At 42.2% G+C, this 12,882-nt stretch overlaps 1 protein-coding gene across 2 annotated transcripts in view; it reads right to left on the bottom strand.

Annotated features, from left to right (window-relative positions):
• Window positions 1-312: 312 nt before the first annotated feature.
• LOC115152301 (ankyrin repeat domain-containing protein SOWAHC-like) overlaps window positions 313-12,882 on the bottom strand; it is a 31,445-nt gene continuing 18,875 nt past the window's right edge. For both annotated transcript variants that reach the window (XM_029697053.1, XM_029697052.1), the window contains exons 4-5: window positions 888-983; window positions 313-595 (exon numbers count right to left, since the gene is read on the bottom strand). In XM_029697053.1, coding sequence (XP_029552913.1) covers window positions 390-595; window positions 888-983 — 302 coding nt within the window. In that variant the 3' untranslated portion in view covers window positions 313-389. The remainder of the gene's footprint in view (window positions 596-887; window positions 984-12,882) is intronic.

Genomic DNA, 12,882 nt, shown 5'->3' with positions numbered 1-12,882 from the left:
CACTTGTGTGGGCTGTAGACTCCGTCTCATGCTACCACTAGAGTGAAAGCACCGCCAGCATTCAAAAGTGACCAAAACATCAGCCAGGAAGCATAGGAACTGAGAAGTGGTCTGTGGTCCCCACCTGCAGAATCACTCCTTTATTGGGGGTGTCTTGCTAATTGCCTATAATTTCCACCTGTTGTCTATTCCATTTGCACAACAGCATGTGAAATTTATTGTCAATCAGTGTTGCTTCCTAAGTGGACAGTTTGATTTCACAGAAGTGTGATTGACTTGGAGTTACATTGTGTTGTTTCAGTGTTCCCTTTATTTTTTTGAGCAGTATATATATATATATAGGGAGCCATTTGGGATGCAGTATAAAACAATCTATTATCTATCTTTAATCAGAAATGATCTCCATAGAGCTGTGGGGATTGGAAGCTGTGGAAGTCTATACTGGATGGGGAGCGGGGGGGCCGTGGGGTCTGAGGCGCAGTCCCAAACTCCAGGTTGTTGAGGTTCCCCTGGCTCCGTGAGCGAGAGAGGAGCAGAGAGGGTAGGTTGGTGTAGCGCTGGGCCTTTCTTCCTCCTTTTGATGACCATTTCCCACCTGAGAGGGGGAGGACCAACAAGGCATGTTTCATCAGTATTGGCATGCCATGGTCTACAGAAAGCGTCAGTGCTAACTTTTAATGAGAGGACACATGCAACCCATTAATTACAACAGCTCTACTCGAACTATACCAAACTACACCATTAGTGGAAGAGACGGCTCAAACAACACCACCTACTATGTCTACTACATGCTCAAGAAATGGATTGACTAACTGTTGTGGTGGATGTGGTTATCCTTTTAGCTGCAAGTGGAAACCACAGGAAGGCCACACAGTAAAAGCACTTACATGACTGCGAGCCTGGTTTGTTGAACACATCAGCATTGCCACTCCAGTAATGGGCTGCAAGCTTCCCATGGTAGTCCCTGATGTTAGTTCTGGCATCTGATCAAATGGGGAAAAATATATTTTCTGTATATTGATACTTAGACATACAGTGAGCCCCAAAAGTATTGGGACAGTGACAATTTTTTGTTGTTGTTTTGGCTCTGTACTCCAAAACTTTGAAATGATACAATGACTATGAGGTTAAAGTGCAGACTGTCAGCTTTAATTTGAGGGTATTTTCACCTGATATGGATGAACATCATAGTTATTGTAGAATTTCAAATTCAAAGTGTTGGAGTACAGAGCCAAAACGACACAAAAATGTGTCACTGCCCCAATACTTTTGAAGCTCACTGTGCAAGACACTAGACTTTGAACTTATTTATCTGACTTGCAAAGTCAGGAGATAATTTGATATGATCCCAAGAATTCATTTATTTAGATATAAATCCATTCATAACATGCAAAATAGCAAATAGTATGATAGTGTATCTCCTAAATCCCTCTCACACACACACACACAGTAGCCTAGATACTAGGCTAGAGGCAGTTCAGCTGGGCTCATACTGTAGGCCAGCAGCACTAATGTTTTTGAGTCGTATCTCAAACTGTCAGTGAGAGAACGGGAGTCAAGGACACATGAGCGACTTGCTCCTCAGCTCCTGTATCTGACATTTTTTTTTAAAGAAGTACCTGTGGGGTGTCATTAAAACTAATCTCCACAGTGTGATGGGCGGGAGGTGGTGCGGTCTCTGGCTATTGGCCCCGTGTTTTCCCACAATGCTCATCACTGTTACACTCTTGTGTACGGAGGCTCTCAACTGGGAGGGGAGCCTCCACCACCACCACCAATACCTGAGAGCCTCATTAAGAAATAGCTTGTTGGCTAGCAGGAAGATGGGTTGAAAACTCCCCCTCCACTGTTCTTTTTACTTTCCTCTTTTCCTCCTCCATTCCCTTCCACAATGGAGCGGCTGAGTGAGAGGGAGGGAGAGAGAGGCCCCCAGGGACTCTGGAGAAAGGCGGCAGGTAATTATCTGAGATAACATGCAGTGGAGGAGAGGGAATTGTGCTTTTGAGAGGAGGGCGGGCAGAGAGAGAGTGACTGAGAGAAAGGTCAGCAGCTCCTCTATTCTTTCTGAAGGCAAATCAACAGCCTGTAATGCCTCTTCAGAATGAATGACACAGGATCCACTGATTTTAAAACGTCTCATTCTGTATTCAGGTTCTCTCCTTCTCTCTGCAGACGCATAGTTACCATCTGCCAGCCCTGCCAATCCAATCTGTATGAATAAGAGTGTGCTGTGTCTGCTTTGATTGCCATTTTGGGGCTGCTTGATGCAAAACAGCATTTAAACCTCTCATGACCATATGCAGACGAGGGGCAAGTCCCCCCCTGTCCATGTAATCTTATTAATTGTGATCTAAAAGGAAAAACTGATCCTAAATCAGCTCTCTTACTCCGAGATGCTTAATACATACAGTCCAAGGGTAAGCAATATGTCCATTGGTATAGTTTCAGAACGGAATGCCAAAAAGTCAATCTATTGGATAATATTATATAAACATGAGTATTATGAAGATCATCCTGTCTGTGTAATTGATGCAAATTGCTGTTATTTGTTGATTGGACTGTGAATATGATACATTTACAATAGTTGGGTAAAAAAACTGTAAATTCAGTCAGAGTACTTATTTCCCCCCCACAAATGTACATGATACTGTAGATGTACACATCTGTGTAAACCAAGCAATTATAAAGCAGTTTAAATGAGGTAGAGGGCCCACAGAGGTTGTTTTCTCGCTCACACAGAGACAGTAATGGATGTGTAACTGACTCTGTTCATTACCGACAGTTTCCTCCTACTGACACTCCCTTGCAGCTCTGGTAAACAAGAGTTAGATGACTACTGCTGCGTGTCTGTCTGCAGAGACTCAACTATCAGTGCCTTCAGAAAGTATTCACACCCCTTGACTTTTACCACATTTTGTTGTGTTACAAAGTGGGTTTAAAATGGATTTAATTGTAGTTTTTTTTTATTTGTCAAAGACCTACACAAAATACAAACATTTGTAAAAACAATTATGAAAAATAAAATGCTAATATATCTTGATTAGATAAGTATTCAACCCCCTGAGTTAATATACACTATATATACAAAAGTATGTGGATACCCCTTCAAATTAGTGGATTCAGCTATTTCAGCCACACCCGTTGCTGACAGGTGTATAAAACAGAGCGCACAGTCATGCAATCTACATTGACAAACACTGGCAGTAGAATGGCCTTACTGAAGAGCTCAGTGACTTTCAACGTGGCACTTTCATAGGATGCCACCTTTCCAACAACTTAGTTAGTCAAATTTCTGCCCTGCTAGACTGCCCTGGTCAATTGAAAGTGCTGTTATTGTGAAGTGGAAATGTCTAGGAGCAACAACGTCTCAGCCGCGAAATGGTAGGCCACACAAGCTCACCAAATGGGACTGGCGAGCGCTGAAGCGCATAAAAATCGTCTGTCCTCGGTTTCAACACTCACTACCGAGTTCCAAACTGCCTCTGGAAGCAACGTCAGCACAAGAACTGTTCATCGAGAGCTTCAGACGCACACAAGCCTAAGATCACCATGCGCAATGCCAAGAGTTGGCTGGAGTGGTGTAAAGCTCGCCGCCATTGGACTCTGGAGTAATGGAAACGAGTTCTCTGGAGTGATCTGGCAGTCCGACGGACCAATTTGGATTTGACGGATGACAGGAGAACGCTACCTGCCCCAATGCATAGTGACAACTGTAAAGTTTGATGGAGGCGGAATAGTGGTCTGGGGCTGTTTTTCATGGTTCGGGCTAGGCCCCTAAGTTCCAGTGAAAAGAAATCTTAACGCTACAGCATACAATTACATTCTGTGCTTCCAACTTTGTGGCAACAGTTTGGGGAAGGCCCTTTCCTGTTTCAGCTTGACAATGCCCCCGTACACAAAGCGAGGTCTGTACAGAAATGCTGTGTCGGGAAGAGTGTGGAAGAACTTAACTGGCCTGCAAAGAGCTCTAACCTCAATCCCATCGAACACCTTTGGGATGAATTGGAATGCCGACTGCGAGCCAGGCCTAACCGCCCTACATCAGTGCCCAACCTCACTAATGCTCTTGTTGCTGAATGGAAACAAGTCCCCGCAGAAATGTTCCAACATCTGGTGGAAAGCTTTCCCAGAAGAGTGGAGGCTGTTATAGCAGCAAAGGGGGGACCAAATCCATATTAATGCCCATGATCTTGGAATGAGATGTTCAACTAGCAGGTGTCCACATACTTTTGGTAATGTAGTGTATGTTAGAATCCCCTTTAGCAGCGATTACAGCTGTAAATCTTTATGTCTCTAAGAGCTTTCCACACCTGGATTGTGCAACATTTGCCCATTATTATTTTCAGAGTTCTTCAACTCTGTCAAATTAGTTGTTGATCACTGTTGGATAACCATTTACAGGTCTTTACTTAGATTTTCAAGCAGAAAAAACTAACTCGGCAACTCAGGAACGTTCACTTTGTTCTTGGTAAGCAACTCCAGTGTAGATTTGGCCTTGTGTTTTAGGTTATTGTCCTGCTGAAAGGTGAATTCATCTTCCAGTGTCTGGTGGATAGCAGACTGAACCTCCTCTAGTATTTTGCCTGTACTTAACTCCATTCCGTTTATTTTTTATCCTGAAAAACTCCCCAGTCCTTAATGATTACAAGCATACCCATTACATGATGCAGCCACCACTATGCTTGAAAATATGGAGAGTGGTACTCAGTAATGTGTTATATTGGATTTGCCCCAAACATAACAAGCTAAAAACGCTGCTGCTTCTTTATGGGACCAAACTTTTTCAAAACGTTTTAAAGAGATCGGCCCGTAAATGGAGGCAGCTGAAGTCTGAATAGCATGAGGGTGACAGACAGTCAATTGACAGTCATGTCGGGGAATGTTTGGCGAGTAATCTGGCTAGCCTAGCTATACATTTAGCTGGCTATCTACCTTGAAAGGCAATAGCAGAAAAACTTAACCGCTTAAAGATATGGACTCTGGTAGAAATCTTCGCAGTGGTGAGAAAAGCATGGAGCCGAATTTATCAAAGAAAGAAAGTGCCAATAGCATGGCTAATCTCATGACGGAGATAAGGTGTCTAGGTACAAAAATAAAAAAGAAGATGGATGAAATGAAGCTTAGTATTGAAAAAGGAATGAAAAGTAAAGTTGATAATCATACAGTTTTGCTGACTCAACTAGAGAATAATAACAAGCAGCTACAATACCACAGCTCTTAAAGTTGGACGTCTGGAGTCCCGTGTAGAATTCCTAGAATCTGGGAGAATAGGTGCTGCCAAAACAACAAAGTTCTTTCATGGTTGCAGGACTTCCAGCTCATGAAAACGAGGACCTAATCTCCAAAGTGAACCCAGTTGACGTCTGTAGGCCTTAGGCTGCAAAACAGAGGGGATTGCAGTTGAGAGGATGAGGGACAGAGGTAAAGGTCCCGGGGTTGTGAAGGTGGAGTGACGGTCCGTGAAGGAAAAAGTGACTCTGTTATGAAAAAAAACGAAGCTGCGAGGCCATCCTGATTATGACAAAGTCTTCCTTTGATCAGCCAAGTCCCACACTGATCGCCTTCTAGAACTGAACTTCAAGAAGCTGCTGAGGGAAATACCAGGAGGAAAGGACTATTTCGTCATGGGAAGCGGATGGGTCATGAAACGAGATCAACCAGAGGGACAATGCGGACAAGGATATGGGGTGGACAGACCTACTACATACTGAGGGGCTTCCCATCCCCTACGAGATTCGATTTCAATTGCGCATTGGAATGTTAACGGATGGACTACCTTGAACAATAAATTACTAATAACGATACTAAAATCCTTAAACCCAGATAATATCTCAATAAATGAAAAGCATTTGCAAGAAACTATTGATATTGAAGGGTATGTATGGCATGGACTCAACATAAAAACGAATGTGAAAGTCCCCAGGGGCTCTGTGGGAATGGGAATATGTGTTAGGTTTGATATAATGAATGCATATAAAATTGAAATGATCAATAAAGCCATAGAAGGAATTATTGGTTTGTGCTTTGAACATAGGGAGTCAGATTATTGTTTTGTTGTGTTTTCATGCTATTTGCCACCTGAACAGTCCACATGGGGTAGAGATGCATCCTCCCCCTATAGTAATTTGTTAAGTCAAGTATACCTATATACAGAAGCAGATGCTATTTACATATACTACCGGTCAAAAGTTTTAGAACACCTATTCTCATTTGTTGTTCTTTATTTTGACTATTTTCTACATTGTAAAATAATAGTGAAGACATCAAACCTATGAAATAACACATATGGAATCATGTAGTAGCCCAAAAAAAGTGTTAAACAAATCAAAATATATTTTATATTTGAGATTCTTCAAATAGCAACCCTTTGCCTTGATGACAGCTTTGCACACGCTTTGCACAACCAGGTACTATGTCCATAACAGAGCAGTACGTTACTTTTTAGGTGTCCACAAGTTTGCACCTATACCTGCAATAACTGGGGACATGTGCTGGGAACCCTGTGAGATGAGATGGAAGGCATGTATGGTGAGACTTTGGAATAGACTGTTGGACATGCCAACTGCCAGAATAGATAGTCAAGTTTTTCAATGGGATCTATCCATAGGTGGAGCCTGGGCAATTGAAATGTCTGACCTTTCAACAGTCTGACTGTGAACATCTGTACGAAAACTAAATAAAGGAGACATAGATATGATTAAAAAAAACTGTTGATGCAATATGAAAAAAGTGGGTGGAGGAGATTAATCATAAATCCAAATTGAGAACCCTTTGTTTGATTAAGGGTGAATTTGTGTGTGAGAGATATGTTATATATAACCTACCTAAAAGCAAGAGATCGCTATGTGCACGGGTAAGATCAGGGATATTGCCTCTGCGTATTGAAACAGGTCGGTATTGTGGTGAAATGGAAGAGGAAAGCCTATGTAACTATTGTGACCTCGAAGAAATAGAGAATGAAACTCATTTTATCCTCTATTGCCCTTTCTACCACAATATACGCTTGCTCTTATTCCAGAAAGCACACCAGATATACCCTGGCATTCTGTGGCTGAGCGATGAGGAGAAACTGAAATGGTTTTTTGTCCATTGTGTATTTCCGTTTGCGGAATATTTAGATAAAGCCTGGAATAAAAGAAAAAGGGCTACCTATAATACAATTTTTAGCTTCTATGTGGTAAATGGCACATGTGTATATAGATTGTCTCCCATAAGAATCTTCTCTTTGTGCCAGACTGGGTTTAAATGCAATCTGTTTCTTTTTTCTGTATTTATTTATCTGTATATGGTATGTATGTATGTATGTATGTATGTATGTATGTATGTATGTATGTATGTATGTATGTATGTATATTATTTTACTGCTCTAGGGATATAATACTTTTTTGGATAAACTTATTTACTATTATGTATTGATTTTTACATTACATTTTTTCACTATTTATGTGATGTGCAATGCAGAGAACACCGGAAGAAGAATTATAATTTAATATCCACAGTGAATTATTGTAATGTTTGTTTATTTGTCAATTAATCCCATAAGGGATTGTGTGCCAATTGGTGATTTGACACAAAAATAAAATGTAATTCATTCATTCAAAATTTAATTCATGCTTTGCCACATTTTTGGCAGTATTATTTTAGTGCCTTGTTGCAAACAGGATACATGTTTTGGAATAGTTTTATTCTAGAAAGGCTTCCATCATTTCACTCTGTCAATTAGGTTAGTATTGTGGATAAACTACTGTGTGATTGATCCATCCTCAGTTTTCTCCTATTACAGCCATTAAACTCTAAATGTTTTAAAGTCACCATTGGCCTCATGGTGAAATCCATGAGCAGTTGCTTTCCACTCCGGCAACTTAGTTAGGAAGGACGCTTGTATCTTTGTAGTGACTGGGTGTATTGATACACCATCCAAAGTGTAAGTAATAACTTCACCATGCTCAAAGGGATATTCAATGTCTGCTTTTTACATTTCTTACCAATCTACCAATAGGTGCCCTTCCTTAGAAGGCATTGGAAAACCTCCCTGGTCTTTGTGGTTGAATCTGGGTTTGGAATTCACTGCTCAACTGAGGGACCTTACAGATAATTGTATTTGTGGGGTACAGAGATGAGCACTATTATTGCACACAGAGTGTTATAAACTTATTATGTGACTTGATAAGCACATTTTTACTCCTGAACTTATTTAGGCAAGCCATAACAAAGGGGTTTAATACTTATTGACCCAAGACATTTCAGCTTTTCATTTTGTATTGATTAAAATATATATATATACATATACTGACATTATGGGGTATTGTGTGTAGGCCAGTGACAAAAAAACTAAATGTAATCTATTTTAAATTCAGGCTGTAACAAAACAAAATGTGGAAAACGTCAAGGGGTGTGAATACTTCCTGAAGGCACTGTGTGTATGGTGAGGTCGAGAGCTCAGGTTTAAACAAACAAATGAAGTTGGACTAACTGTTCCTTCACTTTGAATCAAATCATCCTTTGCTACGGTTACGCAGTATCTTTGCTTAAAGTTTTCAAAATAAAAGCCTATTGTTAAAGGTTGGAGTGTTGAGTCTTGTCCAACAGGGGTGGAATAGGGACAGAGGATTTAGAGGCCGATGTTAAAATTACATTAATTCAAACAGTTCTCCCAGGAGACTGTGTGTGTCACTTCTTTGGTCCTTTCGAAGACAGAATCAAGGGAAAAAAATCACCAATTTGCATAGAGGCATAGGGTTCAGACAAATTGGGTGCATGTTTGCAACACACCATTGCTAAACCAGGAGTAGGCAATCCTGTTCCTGGAGTGCTGCAAGCAGTGCAGGATTTTGTCCCAACTAGGCGCCACACTGAGCTACTTAGCTAATTGATCAGTTCAGTGATTGTCTAAATTCAACATATAATATTGATACAGTGGGGGGAAAAAGTATTTGATCCCCTGCTGCTTTTGTATGTTTGCCCACTGACAAAGAAATGATCAGTCTATCATTTTAATGTTAGGTTTATTTGAACAGTGAGAGACAGAATAACAACAAAAATAGAGAAAAACGCATGTCAAAAATGTTATAAATTGATTTGCATTTTAATGAGGGAAATAAGTATTTGACCCCCTCTCAATCAGAAAGATTTCTGGCTCCCAGGTGTCTTTTATACAGGTAACGAGCTGAGATTAGGAGCACACTCTTAAAGGGAGTGCTCCTAATCTCAGCTTGTTACCTGTAAAAAAGACACCTGTCCACAGAAGCAATCAATCAATCAGATTTTAAACTCTCCACCATGGCCAAGACCAAAGAGCTCTCCAAGGATGTCAGGGACAAGACTGTAGACTTACACAAGGCTGGAATGGGCTACAAGACCATCGCCAAGCAGCTTGGTGGGAAGGTGACAACATTTGGTACGATTATTCGCAAATGGAAGAAACACAAAAGAACTGTCAATATCCCTCGGCCTGGGGCTCCATGCAAGATCTCACCTCGTGGAGTTGCAATGATCATGAGAACGGTGAGGAATCAGCCCAGAACTACACGGGAGGATCTTGTCAGTGATCTCAAGGCAGCTGGGACCATAGTCACCAAGAAAACAATTGGTAACACACTACGCAGTGAAGGACTGAAATCCTGCAGCGCCCGCAAGGTCCCGCTGCTGAAGAATACATATACATGCCCGTCTGAAGTTTGCCAATGAACATCTGAATGATTCAGAGGACAACTGGTGAAAGTGTTGTGGTCAGATGAGACCAAAATGGAGCTCTTTGGCATCAACTCAACTCGCCGTGTTTGGAGGAGGAGGAATGCTGCCTATGACCCCAAGAACACCATCTCCACCGTCAAACATGGAGGTGGAAACATTATGCTTTGGGGGTGTTTTTCTGCTAAGGGGACAGGACAACTTCACCGCATCATTTGACGGGGCCATGTACTGTCAAATCTTGGGTGAGATCCTCCTTCCCTCAGCCAGGGCATTGAAAATGGGTCGTGGATGGGTATTCCAGCATGACAATGACCCAAAACACACGGCCAAGGCAACAAAGGAGTGGCTCAAGAAGAAGCACATTAAGGTCCTGGAGTGGCCTAGCCAGTCTCCAGACCTTAATCCCATAGAAAATCTGTGGAGGGAGCTGAAGGTTCGAGTTGCCAAACGTCAGCCTCGAAACCTTAATGACTTGGAGAAGATCTGCAAAGATGAGTGGGACAAAATCCCTCCTGAGATGTGTGCAAACCTGGTGGCCAACTACAAGAAACGTCTGACCTCTGTGATTGCCAACAAGGGTTTTGCCACCAAGTACTAAGTCATGTTTTGCAGAGGGGTCAAATACTTATTTCCCTCATTAAAATGCAAATCAATTTATAACATTTTTGACATGCGTTTTTCTGGATTTTTTTGTTGTTATTCTGTCTCTCACTGTTCATATAAACCTACCATTACAACTATAGACTGATCATTTCTTTGTAAGTGGGCAAACGTACAAAATCAGCATGGGATCAAATACTTTTTCCCCCCACTGTATGTGTCAACATTCTGAATTTTAATTGGTTGCATTCTACCGTCTGATCATACTGCGATATGATTGGTTAAGACCACCCAGGTTGTGAGGTCATTTTTTCTAGTTGATCATGGCCGGAGACACATGAACATGCCAGTTATAGCTAGCTAATAAAGAGCTACGTTTAGAAAGATCCTGTCGTACTGCATTTTATTATTTTGTACAAAGAGTGCAAAACACAAAACACCTGGTCTTCCAGGTTGGTTAAATCAAAAACATGAATTGTAAGTGCCTGCGTGCAAAACAAGGCACGGTGTCAGAGAAAAAGGACTAAAAGATGGATTTTGCTGGAGTTCCTTCACCTCGAATGGACTAAGGGCCTACAAACTTACCCGATGCATGGCGTAAGTTCAAAACAGTATTTGGAACTAATGTTTACGGGTCCTCTGAAGGAAAGAGGAGAGGAGGAAAAGTGCAGCTACCTTCTCCTGTGGATCGGTGAAAAAGGGAGAGACATTTACGCCACATGGTTATTTACTGAAAACATACTACGATCGTTTTGAAGCATATGTTTGTGCCAAAGACCAATACGATGTCCGTTAGGTACAAATTCCATGAGAAAGTACAGGGAGCTAGCGAATCATTTGAACAGTTTGTGACTGAGCTGCGTCTGCTTGTGAAAGACTGTGATTATGCAAACAAGGAAGAGATTGGTCAGGGACCGTATTGTATTTGGAATACACTCACCGCGAGTGAGAGAAACATTTGAATGTTGGATCTGCGCTAACGCTGGACAATGCTGATGTTTTTACAGGAATAGAACTATTCCCAGGAGAATGTACCATTCACCTTGACCCAGACGCAACCCCAGTGGTCTACCCACTGAGAAAGATTCCCCTTGTTCTCCGAGCCCATCTGAAGAAAGAGACGTAGAGCAATCTGACATCGTCACCAAGGTTACAGAACCGACAGATTGGGTAAACGCGTTAGTGGTGGTGGAGAAACCATGCACAGACAAGCTCAGAGTATGTCTCGACCCAAGGGACTTGAACAAGGCTATCAAACGCCCCCATTACCCCTTACCGACGCTAGATGGCATCACACACAAGCTAGCGGGAGCACGCTACTTCAGTGTCATGGACGCCAGATCAGGCTACTGGGCTATCAAGCTCACAGAAGAGTCATCTAAGGTCACAACATTCAACACACTGTTTGGAGGATACAGGAAACTGTGCTTGGCATGGTCAACTACTTAGCTAAGTTTGCACCCAGCCTCTCCAATTCTAATGCAACCCTGCGTCAGCTGCTAAAGCAGTCCAGTGAGTTCCTCTGGGACAAGCAACACGACATTGCTTTCCAGAATGTGAAAGACTTGATCACGAGAGACCAGGACCAATCCTTGCCTACTACGACCCCAACAAAGAGCTCAGACTCCAAGTGGATGCGTCGAAGTATGGACTAGGTGCAGTGCTACTGCAAGAAAAAAAGCCCATCGACTACGCTTCCAAATCTTTCACAGACTGAAATCAGCTACGCTCAAATCAAAAAGGAGCAGTTCGCCATTCTGTTCGGATGTAAGCGTTTCCATTTATTATGTCTATGGATGACAAGTCATTGTGGAATCCGGCCACAAGCCCCTCGAGTCAATTATGAGGAAACCGCTAGCCACAGCCCCGCCAAGGCTACAGAGAATGATCCTTCAACTACAAAAATACGACTTCACAATCACTCACCGTCCCGGCAAAGACATCCCTGTCGCAGACACACTCTCCAGGAAGTTTCTTACCTACAAGGACAGCAGCCTCAGTGAAGGCATGGACATGCAGGTGCACACTGTGTACAACAACTTACCAGTTAGTGACACAAAACTGAAGGAGATCAGAGCAGAAACAGAAAATGACATAACTCACACAGCTGAGGAAAGTCATTCAGGATGGATGGCTTAAGGAGGAGAAAATGCCCTCCGATCGTGATGAACGATCACAGATCAACGGAATCATTTTCAAAGGAGAGAAAATCATCATTCCTGCCAGTCTCAGAGAAGAGGTTTTGACAAAGATCCATGCTGGACACATGGGCATGGAAAAGTGCAGACAGAGAGCACTGGGCATTTTGTTTTGGCCCATGTGTGTGCAAACAAATAGAGGACATTGTTGGTAAATGCCCCACCTGTCTTGAACAACGCCCTCAAACACCAAAGAGCCAATGTTACCTCACTGTATCCCAGACTGACCCTGGCAGGTCATGGCAACCGATCGGTTCACTTGGAACAACGAGGACTACAACGTAACAGTGGACTACTACAGCAGATACTTTGAACTTGACAAGCCTCACAGCAGAACATTTACAGCTGTGATCCACAAGTTGAAAGCAGCCTTTGCCAGGCATGGCATTGT

This window comes from Salmo trutta, chromosome 17 (assembly GCF_901001165.1).
Source record: "Salmo trutta chromosome 17, fSalTru1.1, whole genome shotgun sequence".
NCBI lineage: Eukaryota > Metazoa > Chordata > Actinopteri > Salmoniformes > Salmonidae > Salmo > Salmo trutta.
Note: the sequence above shows the minus strand (reverse complement) of the source record. Positions and strands in the feature narration are given on the sequence as shown.